The 26,764-nt window shown below is 44.3% G+C and overlaps 1 protein-coding gene across 2 annotated transcripts in view; it reads right to left on the bottom strand.

Moving 5' to 3' along the window:
• Nucleotides 1-1,535: 1,535 nt before the first annotated feature.
• JCAD (junctional cadherin 5 associated) overlaps nt 1,536-26,764 on the bottom strand; it is a 55,787-nt gene continuing 30,558 nt past the window's right edge. Inside the window, exons 2-4 of one of the 2 annotated variants that reach the window (XM_031616062.2) lie at nt 16,518-16,873; nt 7,490-11,130; nt 1,536-3,672 (exon numbers count right to left, since the gene is read on the bottom strand). In XM_031616062.2, the coding sequence (XP_031471922.2) occupies nt 3,638-3,672; nt 7,490-11,130; nt 16,518-16,813 (3,972 nt within the window). In that variant the 5' untranslated portion in view covers nt 16,814-16,873 and the 3' untranslated portion in view covers nt 1,536-3,637. Of the gene's footprint in view, nt 3,673-7,213; nt 11,131-16,517; nt 16,874-26,764 lie in introns of those variants that run through there. The other variant, XM_090143037.1, reaches the window with a different exon arrangement.

Genomic DNA, 26,764 nt, shown 5'->3' with positions numbered 1-26,764 from the left:
CCACTTAGCTGCGATGGCAGTGGGATTTGAAATACACACTTCAGAACACACTTCTGCCCAGTTCAGGATGCCTCTAGCAAGGACTGGAGTGGCTCAGAGTACTGATTCTTCCTTCAGAGCTCTAATTCGTGCTCAGGGGAACCACACGAGGGAGCACTTCAACCTTCAAAAAATGCCATTCCCCTCAGGGAGTGAGTCCCCGAGCACATTTTCACTTCTCACCTCCTCGCTGTAAAGCCAGTGACATGATTTTCTCGCTCAGCATAGGTGAGCAAAGCTGGCGTAGCACTCAGAGCTCACTGGTGACTCGTCTTTCTCAGCCAGAAGAGCCTCAACCTTTGGATATGCTGTGTATCTTCCTGGCACAGGAGCTGGTACCTCAGTACTGCCACTAAGTGCTGCTACTGTTGCTAACCCTGAAAGTTGACCATCCATTGTGGATTTCAGCAGAGTAAATGGAAAGAGATGGTTGTTTAGCTATCCATCTCCAGGGGAGTTTCCCCATTAAATGTTTTTAAAATATGTAAGCCCAGACTCTGGTTTGTTGGGTTTATTTGTGGGGATTTTTTTTTGCCTGTTTCTAGGAACACTTGTGAAACCAGTATCATCCCAACCAACCACTCTGACAGCCTACCATCCAACCCCAGCATCCTCAGATCCAGTAGTAGGACAGCAAGACAAGCTGCATACATATCCAACAACGTGCTTTTTGAGGAACCGGCTCTGCTCTTCCTCCTGAGAATAAATGTAAATGCAGAGTCCTGCAGTCACACCGCTGCATTGCAGGAGGCACTATGAACAGGCCCCGCAACCTCTTCTGCATCCACTCAGCCCTGAGCTCCTGCAGCTGCCATTACCACTGATAGCTGTTGCCATGACAGTTTATGCTCCTACTGAGCACTGAAAGTAATCATTTTCTACTTTTTAACTACATCTGGTGTAGAAGGAGCTTTCTGCTGACTATTTGCAAGTGGTGGAAAAATGTTAATTTATGGTATTTCCCAGCACATTCAAATAGCTGGTATTTTAATTATGGCACAAGTACTGTAAAAACACTAAGCCACAATAATTCATAAAGCTGTACTCCGTGTTCTTCTTACTGGTATGCATAATAGTATGAAATAGCCAGGGCACTTAGACTAAAACACCATTTTTAAGGCAGAACTAACTGCAGTCTTTCAACCATCGGTCAGTCATATTTCTGCAAAATAAAGCTTACTAACTTCCTACGTTTTTATTTCTCATAGTCTTGCCCACTAAAAGCAATTTTGCAATATTGCTTCTTCCTATCTTTTCTGATTTTTGTTTTCTTTTTTTAACATCACGGATGCTTACATGTGTTGGAAAAGTAATTACTTGACGTGAGCGATGAAACAGATGTGTTGCAGAATCAATCAATCCTTTCCCATCTGAAGGAAAAAAATGCACAAAAACCTATTTTTCCACACAGCCATGAACAGCTGAAGGTAGCAGGAGCAGTGATGTGACAACTTACAGTTCTCCAGAAACCAAGGGTAAATTAAAATCTTCAAGTTATTGCCAGGCCCCTCAACTCTGCCTAATGGCAGGGGGGATGATGAGAGTCGAAGCAGTTCTTTTTTTGGAAGTAGCTCTTTGTGGACAGAGTGGGTTGAAAGAAGTTTTGTAACCATGTAATGGCTCCCAGACATCCTAGATGAGTACTGGTGATTATTTTAAAAGAAAGGTGAATACAGTAAGAATGGTAGAAAAAGTTTGTCAGTGAGTATTGCTAGGCAGCACGCTCAAGAGTTAATGAAATAAATTATACACCACATTTTCTTTTCAAACAAGCTTTAAATAGTCCATATGTAACAGAATTGTGTGTTACAGACAAGAAATTCATTCTGTCAAAACACAGGATGAGTGTTTCTCCCTGTCGTTCTTTCCAGATTACAGACTTCTTAGGAAAAAATATTTAAAGACATTAGATTTTAGAAAATAAAATTATGCTACAAAACAACGACAACAAAAAAAAAAAGGTAAAATAGACCAGTGATGTACATGAACAAGTTATCTGAAGAATGTTAGCAAACAGGTACTTACAAAAAAGAAAAAAAAAGGAAACAACAATGCACAGAAATGAACATAAAGGCTTTAAAATCACAGATTCTACGCAGGCTAATTCAGTATCAAAGAGCAGAATGCATAGGCTTTATTATATACTTTGCAGTTCATGCATTTGTGAGTGCAGATAACATACACTTAAAGACATGTATTCAAATGCCTCGAAGAAGACATCTGAACTCCTCCCCAGCACCATCAGTTAGCCGCAGGGAAGAAGTTAACCCAGGTTTATTTCTTTTATTACACTGGCCTAATCCAAAATCACAATGTGTAAAAGGAAGTTAAGTGAAAGAAAGAAACAGGTATTTCATCCAAGCCGCTCAAAGATACTGGGACAGAAATCCAAACCCACTTTTTTGGTAAGCACAGTCACTGGAATGTTATGGCAGCAACACCAGCCCAGACGGTTCTCAGCTGTGTTTCAGAAAGCTGGAAAGCTGCTCCAAGAAGAACGATCCAAGGCTTCAGTGCCGAAAAATAGAAATAACCCTGTTGTACATACATATGTACACAGATGGCTCTTCTCAGAAAATAAGGGAGTGCTACTGAATATGGGGCAATATGGAGTGTGCATTAAGATATACAAGTGAAATCTTCTTGGGTCACCTTCACTCAGAGGGATAAGTCTTCTTAAAATATAATAATAATAATAATACTTCTTTATACTTGCCACTTGTTAGCAATTGTTTACATCGTAGAAAAATAGATAGTATTCTGTAACAAGAAATATAGTTATTTTGTTAAAATGGGCTATTTTAAACCAGCTACTATTCTTTCATATAAAGAATTTCTAAACAGCGAAACAAAAATAGGTAATACTGAGTGCAAAACAGCCAGTGGTATACTTTGCATTGGTCAGGAACACTAGTTGCCAGCTACTATAATTACACGTTCTGTACAATGTATTACAAAAGTCTTCATTTTTTAGAAGCTTTGGGATTTTTGCTTTTCTTCTCTCTAGGTGGCAAGTATTTAATCCAAGTAAATTCAGACTCTGGAAGTCAGAAATAATTTCACAATCAGTCTTTGCTACCATTGTCTCGCATTCCTTCCCCCACTTAGTGCAGCAGCACTTTCTGCTTATGGCCAAAAATCCCTTAAGTTAAACAATGTTTAGACTGTAGAGACTTAGAAGTTTAGCTTATAAATTCACATTCTTTTAAAAATCATTTCACTAATCTCCCACGTTTACATCTACACCAAAGAGAAAGCTCAAAAGCCTCACTTCATGCATTTCATCATCCCAGCTGAAGACTGAAATACTGTTCAGATAAAAACTCTTTGCCAACTGTAGGCATTAAGTCTTAATGCTACAAAGCCAGATGGTTCCAATGTAGAAGTCAGATTTTTCTGCGGTCTCCGCAAGTCTCAGATACGAATAGCTAATTCCTATTGGCAGTGGTAAAGGCATTATCAGTACACCATGAACACCACAAATGGAGGCAATTTCCAAGCATCAAAGAACAAAAACAAACAAAAAGCACCCAGCAAAAAAAAAATCAGTGAAACATTCTTAGTAGAGCAGGCATCTTTATTCTCTTCTCTGTTCATCTCACACCTTTTCAACTTTGGTGGGGTCATATGTGTCTGGAAAAGACAAGAAAACACAATGAATAATGTATTGTGGAACTTTCTCAACACCAGTACATGCAGTGAGCCATGGAAATATGACTTTTTTTCCCCTAATTTTTATATAAAGAAAAGGGAAACTAACACTGAACTGACAGCCCTAAAAATACACAATACATTCCTGACCCAAATTCTGTATTTGCACCAGTATAACTCAGGAGCAACTCAGATCAAAAGCATGGGGATATAATTGGGAATCCTTGTGTGGGTAGTAGGAGAGAGCTCACCGACTTCTAGTGTTCAGATGCTTTGAGACTGAAAGACACAAGATTTGCCCCCCTTACACCGAACACTACATAAATGCTGCACACTTCCTAGTGATTAAGGCCAGGTCAGTGATAGAGTTCAGTTTTCAGCATCTTTTTATTTGATTGTGCTTTCTCAGCTTGAGATTCATGCAGTGGCATAATGGAAAGCATCACCGTATCACATCACAGCAGTCAAACTGCCTCACTTCAGCCAGCAAAACTGCAGCTCATGGTTTGAACATCATTCACTAAAGCACTGGACTGTCTTACTAACACTGATCTTTATTTTAAGCCTACCTCTTGCTAGGTCACAAGATAGACCTCACTTTGCATTTCTGACGTTGGCCATGCAGCGAACAGACACAAGACTTCTCTTTCATCCTACATCCCTGTGACTCTGGGAGAGGATTGCAATGAAAGGGCTTTGCCTTCTGAGATCTGCCTGCCCTGCACATGCCTGCCTTACCCCAGACACCTTGGGATGCACAGCCGCAGAGGAGTCTGTATTCCCACAGGGGTCTGGACAACCCAGCACTGCAGCCTATGCTACTTGCTGTGCCTGTGTAACTTGGATATCTGTGCTAACCTTAAAAGTCACTCCCACAGGCTATACTCCCATAGCTTGCATTTAAACAGTTAAGCATGAAAATAGTTGGACCCATAAATAGCACACTTGAGAGTAAAATGTTCACCCTGAGGAGTCCTACATTGATATGAGTGAACGTCTTCATTCAAACAAGCATAAAAATCCTCAGAGGGAAATTTTTACTTCTATGTGTCCCTCTGCAGCATCCAGATGCATATCAAGAGACTGGCTAAGAAAGAACTTTGGCCCTAGTGGGTGCTGGGGTGGGATCTGTAATTCCACTCTCCTCACACTGATAGGTTAGCCAAGAAAGGAGTCTGTGCCAGCAGCGCCTATGTAAGAACTGCTTATCACTGTTCAGCCTCTGCTGGTATTTCCAAACTTCAAGGACAGACACCACATTAATGCACAAACTCAAAAGAAACTGAGGGCTGGTGCACCCCAGGACAGCGCTGCATCTAAGCTTAGTGCATTGGCAATGAGAGAAGATACTATTTCAGTTGCAATTACAAATGTTTTCTCCATCTAAAATATAAGAACACAACAGTTCTGAACTGCTCTGCACGAAGCTGACCTAAGAATAAAAATGGATTAACATTTCAGAAACTAGGTTCTCCCAAGGCCTCCCTGGCCCAGTTTTTGGACTCATTCACGCTGTGAGAACTCACCACCAGTTGGAGGAGCTCACTGTCTGAGGGAGTGGGGTGAGAAACTCAGGCCACAAGACTTCTGCACAGCCCAGATTATTCCTAAAAAGCTTACTCAGATCTTCAGCATCTAAACCAAGGACCCCAAAGATTCAGACTGTCAGGAAGACTCCTAGAAATGTCAGAATTCTGGAAGGGCAAATACTGGAATTCCTGCACTGATGCACAAACATTTCTTCAGCATTTGGTTAAGCTAATTTGCAATGCTCTTTACAGAAACAAGGCCAGATCAGTAGCCTCACCGAAGCAGTCTCCAAACAGCAAAGAAGAAAAAAATCATCCAGTGCATTTGGGAACATTGGAGATGTTCTTCAAATGGCACTATTTGCATAGTAAGATCAGCTCTTACTCTGAGATGACTGTTCATCTGCCAAGCTACATTATACATGTGAAAGCCTGTTTCTTCTAAGGGCTCTGAGCCTCCAAAGGAGGCCCAGTCTGCAGTTGTAAGAATAACATCATCTTAGCTCACTCCAACTAGACTGGACTTCAGAAATATCTACTCTCTGAAAGGAACGCATATCAGTGGTTTTCAAGACTAGCTCTCATTTTGGCTTTCACTGGTACCAGTGAGACAGTCTGGAAGATGGAATGAGAGTTAACAAAGTCAACAAACATCAGGCCCGTCTATAAACACAAATCTTCAGTCCTGCCTCACTAAAGCAAGGTGAAGATCTTGTGGCTGTCAGCAAATCAGTCTCTTTGGATGGGAGGAGGCCAGTGGAGGGGATTGCTTCTACCATGTGTGTTACTCTGCAGTGATGGATGTGTTCAGCGCAAAGGAACAGCCATGATGCAGACATGGGGAAATCTGTTAAAAGGAACTACTGCAGTGGGCACACCTTGCAGAATACGAGCCTGGTATTGTCAGTAAGAAGGATAAAACTAGGCCTAATTTGCTGCAGAATAATTCTGAGTACAAGGCTCCAATAAAACACACACAATCTGTTTTCATACATCCCTGAAGTCTTGTCACTACAACAGTTATTTTCTTCATTCCAGCAGAAATCCCAAAAGAGGAAAGCATATGAAATACATGTGGGGCATACTAGATCTGATGAATACGTGGAAGCTGAATTAGCCTGTTTGGAAAACCTGCTCTAAAGAAATACGGCTCAGAGCAGAAAGAGATGCAGAGCCATGGGATACAGAAAAAGATGCAAAGGAAAAGGCTGTAAGACTGGAAGAGTCAATGCTTAGAATTCACATTAACATTTATCTTCAGAAATAAATACATACATTCACTGTGAAGTATGCTCAATTTAGTTTTAGTCCCTCTGTACTGGAAAACTGTAAATAGATTTACATCAATGGAGTTTAATGAATAACCTATTTGAATTTCAAGATAGAGCGGCTTCTGCAAGGAGGATAGAGAAAGAGAGAAGATTAATATTAATTTAACAACTTTCACACTATGCACTGGCTCACTCCAATTAATTTAATGCACTAGGCAGGTAGCCTGGGAGATTTATCCCTTTATGCAGATCTATGGCAACAACTGATTTTCAGTTGCTCAATACAATGCCATATGAAAACTGTTGTGGAGAGAGAACAGCTCACGTTACTTCGGGGGTGCATATGGACTACCCAAGTTTATGTGCTTTTGAGAGATGAGGAACACACACACCAAAAAAAAAGGTGTTCACTGAAAAAGTCAACGTTCCATTTGACCTGGGGATAACAGTTGTGCTCAACATGTGATTTGGAAAATATTCATGAGAGAGAGAATTTTCCAGGCCCCTTAATGTAGCCATTTCCCAGAGGCTTCACAGAAGAACATCAGATTTTTATTTTTAGATCTTTCTGAACTCTGATACAGTATGTGTCTACTTAAGTATTAGAGATGGAAAATTAGGTATTCAAGGAGAGGCTATGATTAAATCACCACATGTTCCTAAACACTGGCACAAGAGTGACTATCTTTGAACTGAGCTATTTAAAACTGGCAGTTCCCTGAAACAATTAGACAGACAGCAGACCTCAGGGACTGCTCCAGCCTCTGTGAATGAGTTTCAGTATCACAAGTTAGTTTTACAGTAAGTTTTCCTAAAATAGGATCACTCACTCATGTTACCTCTTCCACAAGGAGAGTAAAGGAGGTGGCAACCAGATGGGGGTAGTACCACCTACAGCCTGTTACTATTTGAGCATCATTACGTGGGCATAAGCAAAGCGATTGTGCCTGTTACATAAGAAAACAGTACCCACTTGGATCTCCCAAAGTAGGGTCTTACCTAAGGAAAAATCTCTGTTGATTTTCTTCTTGTCCATTCCACCGAAATATCCATTTTCACTGAGAGAGACAACACGCTTGGAGACAGTCCCTGAAGTTGCCAGTTTGCTTCCCCTCTCCTCATGTACCTTTGACAGCTTCTCCTCGTCCACCTCCTCTCCTGAGTCTGCACTTTTAATGCTCAGACGTCTCATCCGGGACACAGAGTCAACTTCTTTCATTCGCACTAAGCGATCCATGGCAGTCCGGCTTGGTGGAGATGTGAGCTTGCCTTGTAGTGTCTCTATCACTTTTGAGGTGCTCCTCACTCTCTTTTCTGAGTGCTGACACACAGTCGGTTTGGACACCAAGTTTTGCTCTTCACTTTGGCTGGGTCTCACAGGTTGTTCAAACGCTTGCTCCTTCACCAACATTTCAGTGCTGCCTTCCTGGTGAGTGGTCTGGCATTCATCAGGGTATAATGATTGGTCTCTCTCTCCAACAAAGAGAGCACTCTCCGTCCAGCCACACTTACGTCTGCTTTCATAAGAACTGTCTTTTTTTCCTTCTTTGCCACTTACAGTGCTCTCTGCTGATGACCCAAAGTCATGGGCATTGCTTGCAGGCCTTGTGCCTGGCTGGGGCCCAATGTGGTCATCCGGAAGGAGAGATTCCACTGCTATTTCTATGCCTAAAATTCTTGCAGCTCTTGCCTGCAAGGACTCATTCACAGGGATTTCCACAGAATTTTCATTTGAAGAGTAATCAGAATTGCTAGCACCAGGGCCTGAGGCTGTATCAAGTCCCACTGCCCTCAAATCTGGCTCAGAGCACCCTTGGCTCCTCTTAGTTAAGGACAAGCGTACTACTGAGCCTCTCTCAAATTTTGTATCGTTCTGGGGAGCTGCACCTTTGCTCAGTTTAACAAAGTCTAGATAATTTTGGTCTTCACTCATCTCCTGTAAGACAGGATTATTGAAAGGATTACCATGGTAGGAGCTGCTTGGGCTACTGGACAAGAATCTCTTGATAGGTCCTGTGCGAACTGGCTGGCTTTTTGCTCTATTCTTGGCTTCCCCTGTCCTCATTTCTGTTATCAGACTTCCATCTGCTGGTCTGACTCCTTCATTGCTCCCTCCTGGCTGCGAAGAGCACTGAGAGCCAACGCAGCCCATCTCAGCGCCATGCTCTGTCCCTGTGCTCCAACTTTCAGACTTACTTTTAACTCTCCCTGACTTGAATACAGGCACCTCTGGCACAACTGTCTCCAACTTCCCACAACGTTTTGGTTCTTGGTCCCCATTTCTAGGTGACCTTCTCTGTGGAAGGGCACGTGGCTGCGGAGAAGCTCCTGCACTTTCCAAGTCTTCCTCACTGCTCATGCTCTCTTCCTGCCCTTGCAGCTCCTTGTTAAAACTTTCTAGCTCACTTATTGCATCCCAGGGTCGGCGACTGACAGGCTTCAAAAGGAACTGCCCAAACAGCTCTTTACTGTTGCAAGGAGCTCCTGCTCCTCCCTTAACTACATTAGCCTTGGGAAGAACACCAGCTTCCCGCTCCTGGGCAGGCAGGGTCTGGCTCTGGTGGCCCTTTGGCGAGGAGGCCTGTGGGACAGAAGTGGCAGTTCTAGAAAATGCGCTGTTGCTGGACTGGCTGAGGTACATCTGTCCCTTCATGCCATAAGCACCCTGTATGCAGCCTCTGTCGCCAGAAGGTGACCCTGTCTGTTTCAACCCAGCTGTGGATGTCGTACATCCTAGTTGCTTTGGAGACAGCGATTTGTTACTGCTGGGTTGCCCAGGCTTTGTACCATGGAAAATCTGTGGGTTTTTAGGTTCTTCAGAGAAACTGGTCTGTGTTTGCTGGTCTTTGTACTGATCACCTGGCCAGGAGCCAGAGTATTTGAGCTCTCTGTGTTTTGCAGGCTGAATAAATCTGAGGTCATTCATTTGTTTGAACTCTTCTGGTCTCCACAGCTCTTGTTTTTGTAACTCATTTTTATTGGTCATGCTTCCTGTAAGAGCTTGTAACTCCAAGTCAGTTGAAGACATACTTAAGAGACTTTGTTCTTGCAAAGCCCCATTGTTATCAAACCCATTCTTATCAGGGCTCTGGGTTATGTTGTTGTTCCTATCTGTATCTGGCAGATTTGATTCTGATTTAACTGGGATAGAGACCAAACAAAATATAGTTTCATTCATTTTTTTCTTTGAACTCTTTTTGCTCTGCATCCCAGTTCCAGGTTCAAACTTTTTCACTTTTGTAACGGTCTCACAGGTGCTATCCATATGTGAGTTTCTTACAAGAAGTTTGCCTTTTGTGTACTCTGTGCTGGCTTCATTACAGGGGCTGTGATTAGCTGTGCTACAACTGTCTCTTTGGTCCAGCAAGGCACAATTTTCCTGATCTCGGACGGATGGTGCCAACCATCTGCTGCTGTGGGTGGAGCTGTCAGAAGTTCTTTCTCCCTTTACAGAACCGGGTAAGTGTGATGCATCCAAAAAGGCACTGTTGTACTGTACTTCAAGATCTCTCTCTTGCAAAGTACTCGAACTGGGACTATGTGCATTTTCAATGTATTTAATGTTGTCCTGCAGACCTTCAGGTGGTGCAATTTTAATATGCCGTATCCGAGGATCATCAAAGGGAATATACTGAACAGAACGCAGGAAGTCAGCGGGGCGCCTCGAATGGCTTTGCTTCCCAGGAGGAAGATGGCTGTCTTTGCAAGGTGTGGCCCCCATTTCAGCACTGTTCACAGCTGGTCGTTGGCAGGCAACAGCCCGCTCTGCAGTGTCCTGCTGATCACTGCTGGCATATGTGGCATTGTTAGGCACTTCACTGAGGGGATGTGGGCTCACGGTATGGTGAGGTGGGGATTTGTAGGAAGGAGGAGGTACATAGACCGGGGGCTCCAAACCAGGATCATGAACACAAGCATCTTGCCTCGGCTCACTTGCTTTGGCTAAATAGGAAATGGGTTCATCCTTCTGGTAGTGGTCCTGAAAACCAGTTTCAGCAGTTCTGCTCTGTCGCTGCAGTTCATAGGATGGAGGCTTCAGAGGCCTCCCATACTTGGGCTTCACCAGGGGAAGGAAATGGCCTCCCGTTTCATGGTGCTTGGCTGATTCCACAGTCAGTCTGTGTGAGGGATAGGAGGGGGCTTTACTTACGCTGAGGGAGTTGTTGCTGTTGGTCAGGGAGGGCATTTCCACACACCTCATGCTCTCCTGCAGAAGGACTCTCGGCAAGGACTGTGATTTCCCTTTGTTGTGGGAGCCTAAGACATCGTCTCCCAGAGTCAGCGAATACAGCTCTTGGAGCAGTTTCTCTCTGTCACCATCCGACATTTGCCTTCCTACCTTTTTTGGCTGGTTCCAGCTTTCTGTTCTCATGTTCTGCCATTTGCAGTCCCCAGGCCCCTCATAGCTCTCGGGCAATCCACTTCTCCTGACATACTCTGTGCTCAACCCCACTTTCAGCTGAGCATCCTTGGGGTGCCTGGGTGCCCCGTGGGCTGCGGCCAGACCCTGCATTTCTGCACCTCCTTTCTGGGAGTAGCCCAGCAGCACGCTGAAGTCCTGCCCTCTCCTTCTCCAGTAAGCCAGATCTTTATCACTCTTGGGCTGGGAAGACCATGCTAGTTGAGGCCTGTCAAAAACCCTGAAAAAGAAACACAGTGTCATAGGCAATTTCCACAGATGCACTTTCTTTCCCTTATGGGTAATTCCATTAAGAGGTCAAATGGTGAGTTATGCCAATGGGGTTTCTGTAATCTATTTACAACCAGAAGGCTTCATGATTTTAATCAGAGGATTTAAGTCAGTCATTAGCACGAGCAAAGAAACAGTGAAGGAACCGATGCTCTTCTGGCATGCTGTTAGCAATGCAAAGCTGTTAGAAAGAGAAATAAATGCACACAGTTATGTGCTCTGCAAACATGTACAGCTCCCTCAATGGGCACCAGAAAGCCAGAAATGATTATGATGAACTTATTTCTGCACTCTGTTACATCAAAATCTATAAACTTCAAGGGGATCACTGGTACAAGCAAGTTTAATAGGAATCTAAAGCTAAAATGCAGAGGGTAAGGAGAACAAGTAGAGGGCTACTTCCTAAAATATATCGTGTAAGAAGCATGATAAGCTGAAATTAAACATGTCATTTCCTGCGTTGATTCTTGTTCATCTTTCTGAGGGGACAAATCCCTTTGATAGGCTTTGGATGAAATGATACATGACACAACAATGGCAACGTATCAGCACATAGCTCTTACTATGATGGAACCAACATTTAAATCTAAAACACCCCAAAAGAAGTATAACTTTTGCTTAGAAATAAAAGAGGGATCATCTCCAGCTACCCATTACTGAAATATGAAAAACATCACACATTTTATCGCAGATTAGAAATTCACGGACTTAAAAGAACAAAACAGTTTCTCCATGTGTTCTGAACAGACTGAACTATTTAGTATATTACTACTGAACAAAATTGGTACCTTTTCTTCTAAATAATTAATCTTCTACTTCAACTGTGTTCTGCTATTCTTATACCTATGGTGTCCAACAGGATAACTGCTATTACACTATGCAGCTGCCACCAGCATACAACTAGAATGAAAAATCAATTTTGACATAAATAGGACAAGTATGTAGATAGAACCCAAGAATTTCTCCCTCTTCCGTCAACCCCAAGATACATAAACAGTGTCATTGGGCTCCTTTTTCTTTTTTTCACTATAAACAATGTATTTGAACAGCAGTTTGTGAAAACTTAATATAATTCAATTGAAAATTATTCAGTCTAGATCCACAATAATTTTCTTTTACATATATTAACTTTATCCTATAAGAGCTGAAAATAAAGCTGGGATATCTTGTTCACATTAATTCTGTTAGATTAAGATGTAACATCTGAACAAAATGTTCTGACTCTAACGCACAAAATACTGTTCAATTGCAGAACCCCAGGAAGTAATAAATGTCTAAATTAATCAGTGAGGTACAACAGGGCACCTCCTATATTAGAAAGTTGTTTGCAGTAACAACAAACTTTTCAGTGCCTTTCAGCACGTGGAAACAACTGAACTTCTGTCGTCTTCTGAGATTATCACATCTTTACTTTCATCTGATCCCAGTGCTACTACAGCACTGTTTGTATCTCTGTTTACAACACCAGGAGGGAACCAGGCTCTAGCAGTAGTAAGGTGGGGATGGACAGATTACTATTCCTGTTCTGTCAGACTTGCTAACACAAAATACCCAATGTGATTTAATTAATCATCATGTGAGGATCTAAGGAAAATCCTAGAAAGTACAGAGTCATAGATGCCGAGATCAGAAGAGACCCTTACAATTATTTGGTTTGACATCCTGCTCAGTGCAGGCCAGCAGCCTTTCCTGAAATGGTTCCTGCTTCAGTGCTACCAGGTCTACTAGAAAAGCATCTCAAAATCTTAATCTTTACATTTCTAGAAGTGGTGAATCACTATTGTTGCAAAGATTCATTCACCATTTAAAAAAAAGAACAAAAACATTGAACATAAAGTAAAAACAAATACTTATCAGCCCAAGTACAAAAACATTGGGGGAAGGAAGTATGGTCGACACTAATATTGAGATTTGCAATGGCCACAGCTAACAGTACAGAAATGAAATGGGCTGGCTGTTAAAAGGCTTTAATAGGAAACAGGGAATGGGGAAGGAAACATTACTCAACTCTTTCCTAGGAAACCAATAAAAGAACAGTTTTGGTTAGTTTGCTTTTTTAAAGACAACCAAAGCTCAAGCTCAGATTTTCATTAAAGTAAATTGGCCCTAAGTGAGAAGAGTGCCAGTTACAGAAAGGGTGTTCCTCCATTTAGTAAAACTTTTTAAACATATTAAAACTGTTAAAAATATTAAATTTATTTTTTAAGATTAAATGATTAATAGCTGGACTCTGATAATAAACTTCCAAACATGATACAATCTATCTCATGGTCATGCAAGTGTAGAAAAGACATTTAAAAAGAAGTATTTAGAGCATTTAAACCTGATCTTTTTCATGATCTTTTCACTAGGCAAATAATGCATTCTCTCCAGCTCTGGGTTAGGTGCTAGAGGTGGTTATGTGCAGCCATCCAGGGATATAGAAGAGTCCTATTGGACCAAGTAGAAAAATTAAAACATTATGAACTCTTTTCTGAAAGTCCTGCTTCAAGCAGATACCATGTGTGCTGTCAGAAAGTGCTTGGAATTAATTCTGTATAAAATTAGGTTAATGAGAAAACATTTTAGAAACTATTGCTAGCTCTTCTCAGTAGAGGAGGCCATCAGCCTGCCCTGCACTGGCTGCTCAGCCACATGTCACTGAGCTGATGCCCTCAGAGCAATGGGTCATGGCTGCCACAGGGCAGTGCTGGACAAGTGGACTTCACATGACTCACCAGAAGCAAAGGAGCATGGCTGACATCACAAAACTGCAGGGATGTACAGAAACAGTATAGGAGTTTCTGTCCCAGAGTGTAAGCGGTAGGGATCAGGCACCCAGCTACTCAGGGTCCATGAGATGTGGGCACTGGGGCAGTTCTTTGTGCCCAACAGGGAGGTACTGTAAGGAACTTATTTACAGGATTTGGCAGCAAGGGGGAAAAAGTTCAGAGAGCTTTTATGGACACTGGCAACTTCTGTTCTATTTTGGGATCCTATCCTCACATACACTCACCCACTTTGAAACACCAGTACCGTCTTCTAATTTTTGCAGCAGGTGACCTCATTAATGATACTATCTACTTAGCTCTAAATTTGCTAGCTACTAACATAGTTCCTCCCACACAAATAACGAAGCAACACACATCTCCTCACTTGGAAACGAAGCAGCCGTTCTCCTTCTATGAATCCTCTCTTCTTTACCACAAGGGCAGCTTCCCTCCTTTCTTTGCCTTTACTGTGTGGCCTTCCTAATGCTTAGCAAAGCAAGGATGACTGGGACAGCCCTACCATCACCTGCTCCTCTATGTGGAGAACAAGGTATAATAAATCATCATACTGGCAGAACAGTGAAACAACCCCAAAGTGGCTCATTTCTCAAGAGCAGTGTCTGTATGGCTGTGTCTTTTCTTCTCCTGAGTTTTAAAAACAGGGAAAGCCAGGGTCTAGCCTAAGGAGATGGGCTGGAGAGTTCTCACCGTACAGCCTGGCAGTTAAAGCACAGGTGCTGCAGCACCAACACTGCAGCAAACTTTATTCAATCTGGCCCACCGACTGCTCCTGGGCAGAGCCAGCATTGTGCTGTGCATCCAGGGATGGCAAGGAAGGGGCAGCTGCTACAGAGGTTCTCCCTCATTCCTAGCTGTGAGTGACGCATAAGAGCTCCCAACAGGTTCACTGGGAGTTGCAGTTTCCTTAAGAATACAAAAAGATTTCTATTTTTGTTGAAGAGCAACAAAGTCATTTACAGGACCATGATCCCTATTTCATGTGAAAAAGCAGCTTTTTAAAACCAGGATACCATATTTACCATGCTGTAGGCTGACAGATTCCTTGCCTTGCATTCTGAGAGGTTAGAAAGGGACACTCAATCTGCCAGGAGTTTTGCTCTTAGCGTCCCCTCACCCATGCAGATGCCTCTGTCACATCTCAGACATATAGGAGACAAGTAAGCCTCTGCCATGGCTTTCTTCACTTCATTGCTGTCCAGTTCTCCTCATTCCAGGCACACCGTGAAGAATCCTCCTTACCACCAGTAAGGCCACGTCCTCTCCTGCCTCCAGAAGCTCTGCTTTCACCTGGGCCTTTCCCTGCTGTAGGACATGCCACCTTAGCACCACCTCACAGTGCTCCCATCCAACCCTGCCCGCTATTCCAGCTGGCAGTCAGGAGCCACTCCTGCTCCAGGCAACTGGCCTCGTAAGGGGAAGGGAGATGAAGGGGACAGATGAAAGGGAAGAGCAGACAGGCACAGCATCCAGGGGACACATGCCTTTGCCACGAGATACTGAAGGTCTTTGAAAGAGGACAAGGTCCCAAGGCTGGAGAATTGTGTCCTGCTTTCAGTTTCAAGCCTGTGTAGGAGGAAGGGGCTTTTCCTCATAAAATGCCGTCACAGCAGGGCTGGATCCCAGTCCTACTCTCACCCCTTCCTTTGTTCACGGGGAGCTCTCAAACAGCTGCAGAACAATGCTGGGCCGCTGTATACACACAGCTCTTCCTGCCCAGCCTGCCCCAGCCCAGTGCGCACGTAGACTGCAGTAAGAGAGCCATGCTGGTGCTAGTGCACATCCTATGGAGTGACGACAAGAGCTTCCACTGGCTTTGAGTTGCTTTAAAAAGAAACACACAGGCACCTCCTTATGTTTACTTCATAAGAACAGCCTCAGGAAAACAAGAAAGTCCTCTGTGCATGGAAGAACACCCACTGAGAGCTTCACACAGCTGAATCTACCACCACAACCAGGACATGCATGTGGCTGGGTTTGGATTTTTAAAACTACTCCTTTACAAAAGGAAGAGCTTTTGCCCCTTTACGTTTTACCGCACTTAGACTGAGCTTTCCTAAGAGCATCAGCAAGGCATTTCTGAGGCAGACAGTATGAGTCAATGGCATTTTCCCTCACCTCAGTATTCTCAAAGCAGCAGCCAAATGGAAGTGCCATCTCTTTGGGTGGACATCTCACAGCATTATAAGGTTGGAAAAGAGCGCTATCATCCAGTCCAACCATCAACCCATCACCACTATGCCCACTAATCCACATCTGTAAGTACCACATCTACTTATATTGAACACCTTCAGGGACCATGACTCCATCAACTCCTTCAGCAGCCCGTTCCAATATCTCACGACTCCTTCTGAGAAAAATTTTCTCCCAGTATCCAACATGAACCTCTCTGGGCACAACTTAAGGCTATTACCTCTCATCTCAACTTGCAGTGCATGGAAACAATCACAGTGGTATGGAAGCAGGAAAGATCACAGGAAGATGGTGTCAGGGGTTAGGGACATGCTCAGTTATCTGACAGAACCAAAAGAAAAAGAAAGCAAAGCCATGGCATGGTGCTGAAACTTACCCCCCTTCTGAAGTATGAAAAGTGGACAAACCCTGAAGGTCATGGTGGTAACCAGGACCTGCTTGTCTCCCTTGGCTCCCATGACTGCTTTCGGTGCTGCTCGAGTTGGTTTTCGTCAGAGGCTTCTTGCAGTAAGCAGCTCTAGGGTCTGCTTCAAAGCCATTCAGCGTCCTCTGAGCAGATCTGTTCCCTGCAGCTTCATGCCGGTATCCATCATATCTGTTCTCATAGGAAGCAGGGGGATTTTTAGACAATTTGTATCCATGAGAAATCAGGAGGTCCTCCACACTGAACATATTGCGTTGGTTTCACTCACAGTTGTGCCTTCAGAAAGCTCTTTCCAGCAAGACCCATCACTGGAAAAAAATCAAAGAGAAGACAGCCTTAAACAAGGAGAGACATCCCTGATCCACAGGTAGTGCTGCTAAAGACGAGGGTTTCACTGGTCAATGCAGCTTTCAGATTTTACTATGGCATCTCCAAAAAACCCTGTGCCAGAGCTGAGCCCACCATCCGAGTCAAGCCTTTGCCTAAAATCCAGATTCACTCCTGTCCTGGAGTGATGTGCTCTGCATTATGTTTCAAGTCACTGTGGGAGGAGGGGAAAGCCTACAAGACAACGTGCCACTCCCTACAGCTCTGCATATTCCTATTAAGAAAAAATGTTCACATGAATAAGGACAGTATTTGCATGAGAACCAAAATTCATGATGCAACCACATGAGAAACCCAGGTAATACCATGCAACACCCCTGTTAAGCAGCCTTTTTTACAGATGATTTTCTTCTTGACCTACATTGACCTGCTGGAATCCAGCAATCATCACCCAGAACAACACAAAGCCTAAGATTTCAAGTATGCTCTATTTTTACAGCACACTTTCCCTGTGAAAAATGACTGAAAACAACCTGAGGTGCCTGTGTCTATTGTGTCTCAGTGATTCCAACACACACGACAGTCAGGATTTTTCTCTCCAGTGACAGCTCTCAACTCTTCACCAACTACAGCAAAGATTCAGCAAAATGAATTAGTTGGCCGGAAACAATCTCTATTGTCTGCACCTCTCTCACATCTTGTTACAGCAATTACGGGATATCCATTCCTCTACAGTTCTAAAACGATTGGAAGGTAATGATCTACTCTGTAGGTTGTGCACAGCGAGAAACCAATTCTGGGACATTCCTCCTTGCTTGAACTGCACTACAAGAAAAGAAAAAGGTGCATAAATGAGAAGTGAAACACACCAAAATAGATTTGTTATGTAAAACAGAACACTCGAGATGATCTTCCCCGCATAAGCACTTCATCCAACATGCAGGGTGAGTGCTGAGAACCCTGCATAGCAGCAGCCCTACCTGAGGGACAAGAGCTCTCACTGGCAGCTGCTCAGAAGGAGATCTCTGCAAAGATCATGAATCATAGAATCGGAGAAACATTACAGTTGGGAAAGGCCACTAAGATCATCTAGTCCAACCATGAAAAGTGAGTGCATGTTATACACAGGGCTCTATTGCTCTTCTTGGGCAAGAGGAAGGCAAGAACTCTTGCCACTGTTGTTTAATGAAATACATGAACATATGTAGTGCAGAAATACACAAACACTTGTAATGCAGAGCCAAGATGCAGCCAGTAACTTAGAACGCTGCAAAAGTGGCTTTGCAGCCTGCTAGCCTGCTTAGCATTTAAACCGGTTTGTCTCTGGAGCTTAATGAATCTCTTCCCTCTTCACACATATAACACTACACACCCTTTAAAATATAAAAATAAAGCTGTGATGAAGATATGTTAGGAGTATCCCTTGCTTGAACAGGGCTCCAAACTCCAGCAGGGAGGAGCGGGCTGTTCCCTCCTGAAAGGCTCTGTGGGTTATTTTTGAAAGGCTGATTTTCCATCCATCCCCCACCCTGGACTGCGTGAGGAGCCAGGTAGGAGCTGAGCAAGGGGAACAGCTGGCTGCTAGAGCTGTTCAGCCTCCAACAGGAGAAAGATCTGATGTGACGACCAGGGAGAGCAGAAAGCCCATCGGAGCGCTCACAGGTGCAAGGAAGAGCTGTGCTTTTCCTGCTATTATTGCCAGTCTGGCACAGAGCATGGCTTAACTCTCTCGCTGCTGCTGCAGGGCCATCAGGGAGGCAGAGGGGAGCAGTGAGAACACACTGCCATGGGCTCAGCTCCGATCCCATTCCTGATGAGGAGCAGTGGGATGCCCAGTGAGTTAGCACCCAGCACCCACAGGGACACAAGCTGGCTTCCCCAAACCAGTCATGGTGCTGCGATGCTCTTCCCAGCCTCCCTTAGATAAATAAACATAAAAAATGAATATCAAAGGAGTTGCACTGGCAGGAGTAGCAAAACTGTGGCTGCAGCACGTCCTTGTAAATAATCTGTGAGACTGGGCCAAAGAGCAAAGGCTGCACAGGGCTTCCAATTTGAGGTAAGATCAACAACGCTGGAAAACAGTTTGTTTTTCCAGCGCTCATTTGTTTTGTTTGCCAATGACATCAGTGCTCTCTGATAGGGTTTGCTTCCTGAGGATGCCTGCTATCTTGCCAGGGTTTCCGACTTGTCCCCGTCAGCCGGTACAGCTCTGCACTAAACCGCAACCAGAGCCAAGCTTTTCTAAGGAAACTTCCCAGCAACTCTCAGATGCATGGGGGCTGACTGTGGTACCAGCACACAGACACGATGGGACCCCAGCAAGGAGGACACGATGGGAGCCTTGGGTGGGATGGCCACAAAGCGGCAGGGATGCCTGTCCCAGCATGGGGATGGCATTACTGCCCCAGGGATAAGCCCCAGGCACTCCCAAAAGCCTCTGAGAAACGTGGTGCTGGAGCCACCTCCATGCTGCTTCCAGAGTCCCCTGTCTGTGGGAAAAACATGCTCATTTCTGCTATGTTCTGCCTGCATCTGCACGTTTGCGCAGCTGCTTTCCAGCCTTATTTTTTGGGAGTGCCACCAGTTCTGTCAGTGACAATGAATGCCAACTCTTGCTGCAGCAGCAGCTCTGTCATTGCTCTGGAAGGGCTCATGTGCTACTGACCCCCCATACAGCTGTGCCCCTTTACTCAGCACATGGCAGAGTTCCCTGGCATGGTACCATGCATCTCAGTGGGAAGCAGCAGGGACACAGAGCTGGCCACAGGCTGGCTGCCCTCTGTTAAATCTCACCTTCCTCTGCCATTTAAAGTAATTTGGATTGCGTGATTCTCCCCATTCATTTTTGCTCAAGTATAACATTTTGCAAGCAATTTTGTACAACTTTACAGAAACGGAAACAATGAGGGAGTGTTATTCACACTGCAAAATGAATCATGCAGCCATCATGAGTTGCCCAAATGAGGGCCTTCTGCATGGACATACAAGGTGCTGCAGCTAGTGATTACACCAAGCCTGCAGGACTCCCTCCTCCTCTGGAGATTATGTTATCTTCATGGGTTTATCTACAGCAATTATCCAGATGCTACTCTGAAGATGGAGTTACCAACAGGCATTTGAATTACAAACTGTGTTATCTAGATGGGTCACAATTAAACTAGCTTATCTTCCCTCATTTCTGCAGTGTGGTGACATTATTCTTGTTTTATGTCAGAGGAGTGCCACACAGAAGTATTTATGTAGACAGATTTAAGTGACAACCACCCTCTGCATTCTAGGCACCCGGTGTGAAGTGTCTGCATCCAAAGTTTTTGAAAGCACAGCATTAAAACTGAGCAAGACACTGCTGAAGAGCCCAGTGCTCTGCACGTCGTGCCACATGTGGGAAGCCATGTGCCAGGAGCCCACAGAGACACAGAAACATAGAATGAGTAAGGTCAGAAAAGACCTTCGAGATCATGTAGTCCATCCCCACCATGTCCACTAAACCATGTCCCTCTGAGGGACACTGAGAGACAGTGCCACATCCACATGTTTCTTGATCACCTTCAGGAATGATGACTCCACTATCTCCTTAGAAAGCTGTTCTAATGTCTTACCACTCTTTCTGAGAAGAACTTTTTCCAAATATCCAACCGGAATCTCTCCTGCCACAGAGGCTGACCTCCAACTCACTACAACCTCTATTCAAACAGTCATAAGGAGAGTGACAAGGTCTCCCTGAGCTACCTCTTCTCCAGACTAAACAATTCCATAAAAGAGGTGACCTAAGAGGTTGGCTGCAGTAATTTCTCTCTTCCTCACCTCTGTTCCTCTGTCCACCTAACCCAGTCACAACCCTTTTGTCCAGGCTGCCCCCACTTTCCTTGTGCTGTTAACTTCTCACCTCTTTGCACTCTGGTGCCTTCATTTCCCAGTTCCCTGAGAAACTAAGGAGCAGTTTGCCTGGGGAAAACAAGGGCTACACAGGCACGCTCTGCTTAAACATCCATAGGAGCAATGAGAGCACCAGCACTGTCCCTGCACCCGGGGCTATGAGATGCTGATGAATGTGAAAATAAAATCTTGGGAAAATGGAGTGACTGGAATCAGAGATGCACCTGCTGAGAACACACACAAACATCTCCAAGCCTCATAACCAAAGATCCTGTTCCTGAATGTGATGGCACTGCAGCTCTCAATCAAACAGCTGGAAGTTTTTTTTTCCTTTCTCCTTTTTAATGTGGCTGAAACAACATTCCTTTTGCCCCTCCTCCTCCCCCTAGTTTTTCTTGGAAATGGTTGAATTAGTTTGGCTGATGATATGAGAATAAATTTAGCTAGAGAGAGACACAACCTGAAAGTCTCTGATTGAATGATAAAAGCCTGACAGACTACAGCGACAAAGAACAGGTTCCTGGAGCAGAAGTTATAATACTAGATGGGACTGCTAGCTCAGTCTAAATATAACCCTGAGCAACATCCCAGGAGAATATGCAAGTCTTTGGTCATGGTAACCCGTCCTGTTTTCTCACTGATTTTGCATGTGTGCATACAAGACAGGTTATCAAAAACACGCACTCAGCAGGGCTTCCACCTTGATCATTCTGTCCTTTTGGAGACACTGAAGTCAGACGGAGTGTGCGGGGCAGTGCAGAGCAGCGCAGTTATGCCCCTGCCCTCTGCTCAGACCCACAGACACTGCCCAAACAGCCGCCTCCACGGCCAGTTACTGATAAACACATTCACGTGGTAAAGATGAAACTCATGTATTTGAAGAGTTTACAACAGCAGCATTCACTACAATCAAATATTACATAGTTAGTGCAAAGCTAGGCCAATACGCAGACAAAAGAGGTTACAGAAAATTAATGTAGGTTGAATGCATTCTGCACAGCAGGGCCTGATTAAGTGTATACCAGGAGTGAGGAGGGAGCAGAGAATTCACCAGAGCAGCCTCCAAGCCATTAGCAAACACCTCTGAGAATTTTCAGAGGATGGGCAAAGGGCAAACATCCTATCTAACTTCAAACAAAAGGGGGAAGGAGACAGAATGGAGGAATCATAGACCAAACAGCCCGCCTTTGATATCAGTTCAGACACATCAGCATCTCTACTTGTAAATCCTTCGTGCAGGTGTTGATTATCATGGAGCACATGGGAGAGGAGTGAGCGTGCGACCCAGGAGGGGCAGTGCCACTTCCAGATCCTGCACTGCAGCTGCGTCCACTCCCACATGATAAAGCCATGAGAAAACAGAAAATGTAGACTTGTCAAGAACAAATAAGGTCTAATCAATTTAATTTTCTTCTTTGATGGAGTTGGTATTGGAGTGACTATGGGGAAAAAAACAGTAGAAGTAGCACGCTGGAACAAGGAAAGCTTTTGATGGATGCATGTGACAGTTTTACAGGCAAACAAGGTGAATGTTATTTAGGTATAATTTACTGTAGGTGGGTATACAAATGTTCCTGATCTGTACACAAGGAAGAGTTAGTAAATTTCACATCAACCTGAAAAGACAGATACCAGCTCTGCCTGGAGTCTTGCTCTATTCAGTATTTCCATTAATGACTTGTAAATTAGAATAAAGATTACAATTACAAATCTGTAGGGAGTGCTGTGAGCATTTTCAGGGATTACAATTAGAATAAAATAATAATGAATTAGAAAAGCAATGTGAAGGCGAATGACTGAGATTCCACATGGGCTGATGCAAAGCACCACACTGATGAAGGAAGACAGAAAAGTCCAAAATGGAACAGTAAGAGAGCAAGAGAGTCTCAGGAGAAGAGCCACAGAGAGGTAAGGCATCAGGAGCAGCACGGGACTCGGCACCTGGCAACAAGTGTATCTGGAGAAAGACCAAGAGGAGCAACCTCTTGTCAGGCTGCTCTACGCCTCGTCCTGCAGCCCTGCGTCCAGCGCTGAACCTGATCCCAGCCAGATGCTGCTCCCTGCCAGTTGCTCACAGGAATGATAAAAGGTCGGTGGAGTGTTACCCCATGAGAAAAGGCTACAAGAAGTGGGCTTGTTCAGCTGAAGGAAGAGGGAGGAGGTGAGAGAACGAGACATGATAATGAATTTCAAATGTATCAGGCTGTTTGAAGGCGGTGATAATCTTGTTCTGCTCCTTCTAGATTTGGAAATCTTGTGTGAAAGCTTAGCAGGCAGCAGGGGAGATTGAGGCTAGACATTAGGAGCAGCAATCTAACCATGATGATTGGTAAACTCTGCCTACCCTGGGAAGCTACAAATCTCCACTGACACAGCTTTTCAAAAAGAGCTAAATGGACACCTATTAGGAACAGCACAAATAAAGCAGATCCTAACATGGAAAGAAGAGATTTTGGACAGAAACTAAAAAGTTTGACATTACTCCACCTCCCCTCAGCCCTAAAGGTACTGCTTTGTTAAAATGCCCACAGCTGTAATTTCTGAACATTTGACTGGAATTCAAATATCACTTATTTTCCAGTTGATTCCCCAGCTGTAGTTTGTTGGCTTCCATTCTTTCACATTCCTGGCTCCCTGACTTTGTTCACCTGTAAGACCTGTACCACCTTACCTCCCAAACAGCTGCATGCAGCTGAGGACCACCAGCTCTTTGGGAGGCCAAGTCCTCTGCACAATGCCCGGCTGCACAAGAAGAGGGTAAGAAACAAATCCCCAGCACAACACGTGTCATATACAAGGTGTTGTATAGCAGTTTGGGTTTCTCATTGGAAATAATACATTTCAAAGAAAACCAAAAGCCTTCTGCAGAAGATTTCCAGTCTTATTAATAATCACCCCACCTGAACTACAATGCAACTTTCTCCTTCAGTACAACTGTAAAGAGTTAAAGAAGTGGTCCATCACAGCATGCCACCAATGCCCACACGGCCCCAGACAAAGCTCCAAGACAGTTCCCATTACAGCCAACACGATACTGAGGGTTTCCAGTCCACTGGTGCTAAATGCATCATCATCCCTGCAGGCTACACATGAAGATGTGCCAAACTATTGCTGGCAGATAATTCAATGTTATGTTGGCTTCACATCTCTTCCCAGGATGGCATTTTCATTCATCTCATAGAAATGATAAAGAAAACTGTGAATTTTATTTTTCACCCTCATTACTTGTGGGCAGCAGGGTGAACATTTTTTTCCTCTAAATGCGGAGATTCAGACAGGGAAAATTACAGCTCACATCCTCTCTGCATTTCTTCAGGAAGAAGTCCTGACTGAAATCACCGAGGAACTGTGCCAGATGAACCCATGAATGAACCAAATGAATGACCCAACGTGTCTCCAATAAAATTAGGAAGCAGGGAGGAGGAGAGGAGTGAGCGTTAAAGAAAGTTTATCTAACAGTGAGCAGGTACTTACTCCTGTCTTTTAGCTCGCTGGCACAGATGCATCAGCAAACACATGGGAGCAAGAGGGAGAGCAGCAGAAACCTCCTTGGTTGCAGGAGGGCAGGGAGGGAGTGCTGACTGCTGGGCTCAGCATCCTTCTGCTGTGAGATGGGCAGAGCTCAGGGCTCGCCTTCCCAGATCTACCAAGGAAAAATGGTACTGAGCAAGATTCATTTTTTGCTAAAGTAATGTGGGTGTTTGAGCATTCAGTTCTCACAATGATGCACAGGCAGGAGTTTGTACTGAAATACAATTTTAAATTTGCTGTAGCCCAACCCAGCACCAACTGAGCATTCACTGACTGAAGCTCATAAGCGTCCAAGGAGAAGTAAGCACATAAACGAGAGAGGAAACATCCATACAGGCACAGACACCTCTGCTTGTCCAGGCGGCTTCTCGAAACACCAACAGCTTGCTTCCACTGCTGTCAGCACACTAACTTGCTGCTCTGTCACCGGTCCAGGTTCTTCCCAGCACAGGAGCAATTGTTAAAGAGCACTCGCAGTTATTCTGTCCCGCAGATAATAATGAGTTCTTAGACCAATTGGCAGCATATGGTGCATTTCATCAAATGACAGCTTTTGTTTGTCACAAGAGGAGAACAAAATAGTACATTTATTAAACAAAACATAATTAGCCAACTCTTTCCCTCCCCAAAAAGAACTATGGAAGATGCTGTTTTTCAGAACTCGGACGAATGTTTCCCTGCTGTTATGACACTTCTGTATGGAGTGATCCATCAGGGCTCTGGCGGAACAAAGCAAATGACATCCCATTTGTTGTTCACATCTAAGAATCACGATGCTAAGGGCTAATCATCTCACCTCAAATACTGATGGGCAAAGTGCTAATGAGCTACTCTCATGCTAGGATAGCAGGAATTTTGTGTTTGTTTTTTGTTTTACTGTTTTTTTTTAAAGGAAGGCTCTCATTTGCACAAACCACAAAAAGAAGGGTCTCCATAACAATATTAAATATCTTAAAGATTAAATTTTTAGTAAAGGATCCATCACAAAGCCAAATATCTTTGAGGTGACAGTGACGTGACTTATAGAGCCTGGGATCTGTGATCAAAAGGATCGCACACATCACATCCCACTCATCACAGCAGGATGGGCCGGCCCATCAGCCAGGGCTCACAGAGGAGATCCCCAAACAAACACTTTCCCCCACTCCAGACATGGCCGGGAGCAGAGTGCTCCAAGCCAGGAACGGCCTTCTCCTCTTTCAAAGAGATAAGGGCTATGTCTGTGGGGTAAATAAATGCATCTGTTTGTTTATCCATTTTCAGACGTTACCACCCTCTCCTGCGTTGTTATCCCTTTTATATTACCCTTGTATGTGTAATCGAGTGTCCTCTCCTCTGGATTGACCCTCTGCTTCTTCCTGTATTATATATGTCTTTGATCTTCCCCTCCTGCATCTGTGTGTCCTGCCTTGGAGTCTCAGCAGGATTTCCCCTCGACCCCTTGCACTACTAGAAAATAAATGCCAAAGTGGTGTTTGCAAGCATTAGTGCAGAAAAAAACAGACAGCAAAGAAGCCCACGCCCACCTCCCCTGCAGTGGTAGGGTTTGCACAAATGGGGGAAAGGCACGGCACGGATGAGCCCCAAGGACCAACAAACAGCATGAAGAAGAATTATCCTAAAAGTTCAGAAACGGGTGTTAAATTTTCCCCCTTCACCCTGCACTTGGGCACTTTCAAAAAGCAGAACTCTATCTCCAACCTTGTTAGACTAACTCAAATTCCAAATACCCTTCTCTTGCCCTGCTATTTGGGATGGCCCAAGTCACGGCCAACTGCAATACACTCAGCCAACAAAGAGGCTGCTGCTAATGTTTGTTCTCTGCAGTACCAGAGTGCCAAAGGAACGGCTGGTTATCACTACACAGATGTGAAAAGATGCCGTCAGTTCACATGGAGACCTTAACAATGGCATCAAGACTGCTGGAAGGCTGACCAGCTCCTTCCTCTGCAGCTGGAACCGGTGAGTAAGCTTCCCCAGCCAGCCCCAGTCCCCTGGCTCTTGGAACAAAGCACAATAGCAAGGTTGCAGAAAGTGAGATAACCCTTTCCACTCAGGCGCTGGAAAACAACATCTGTTAAAAAATAAATAAACGGGTGTAATGGCTTTTGCAAGAGACCCAAAGGATTTAATGGATGCAGCTCTCGGTTGGGTCAACACATTGTGAAAAGCAAATTACAGGAGAACAATTGTTTCAGAGCAAGCTCTTCCACCCCTGAACTCCCTCAAGGTTAATTAGGATGGCCTCCAGCCAAATTAATTAGAAGATTTGGGCAGGACTTTGCTGCACTCATAACTAGTTCCAAGGTGTCCGAGAAGTTCAGAAACGCATCATTTTCCAAACAAAGTCTGCTTGGCAGAACCCAAGTCCACGTGCACCGTGTCATTTCTCTGGCAACCAGGAGGAACACTTAAAAGTAATCTTTCCTTAACCAGACGGCTAAGACAGAAGAATTTTCTGC

Source organism: Phasianus colchicus, chromosome 6, assembly GCF_987193195.1.
Source record: "Phasianus colchicus chromosome 6, bPhaCol1.hap1.1, whole genome shotgun sequence".
Lineage (NCBI taxonomy): Eukaryota > Metazoa > Chordata > Aves > Galliformes > Phasianidae > Phasianus > Phasianus colchicus.
The sequence above is the reverse complement of the archived record's forward strand: the minus strand, read 5'-3'. Positions and strand labels throughout refer to the sequence as shown.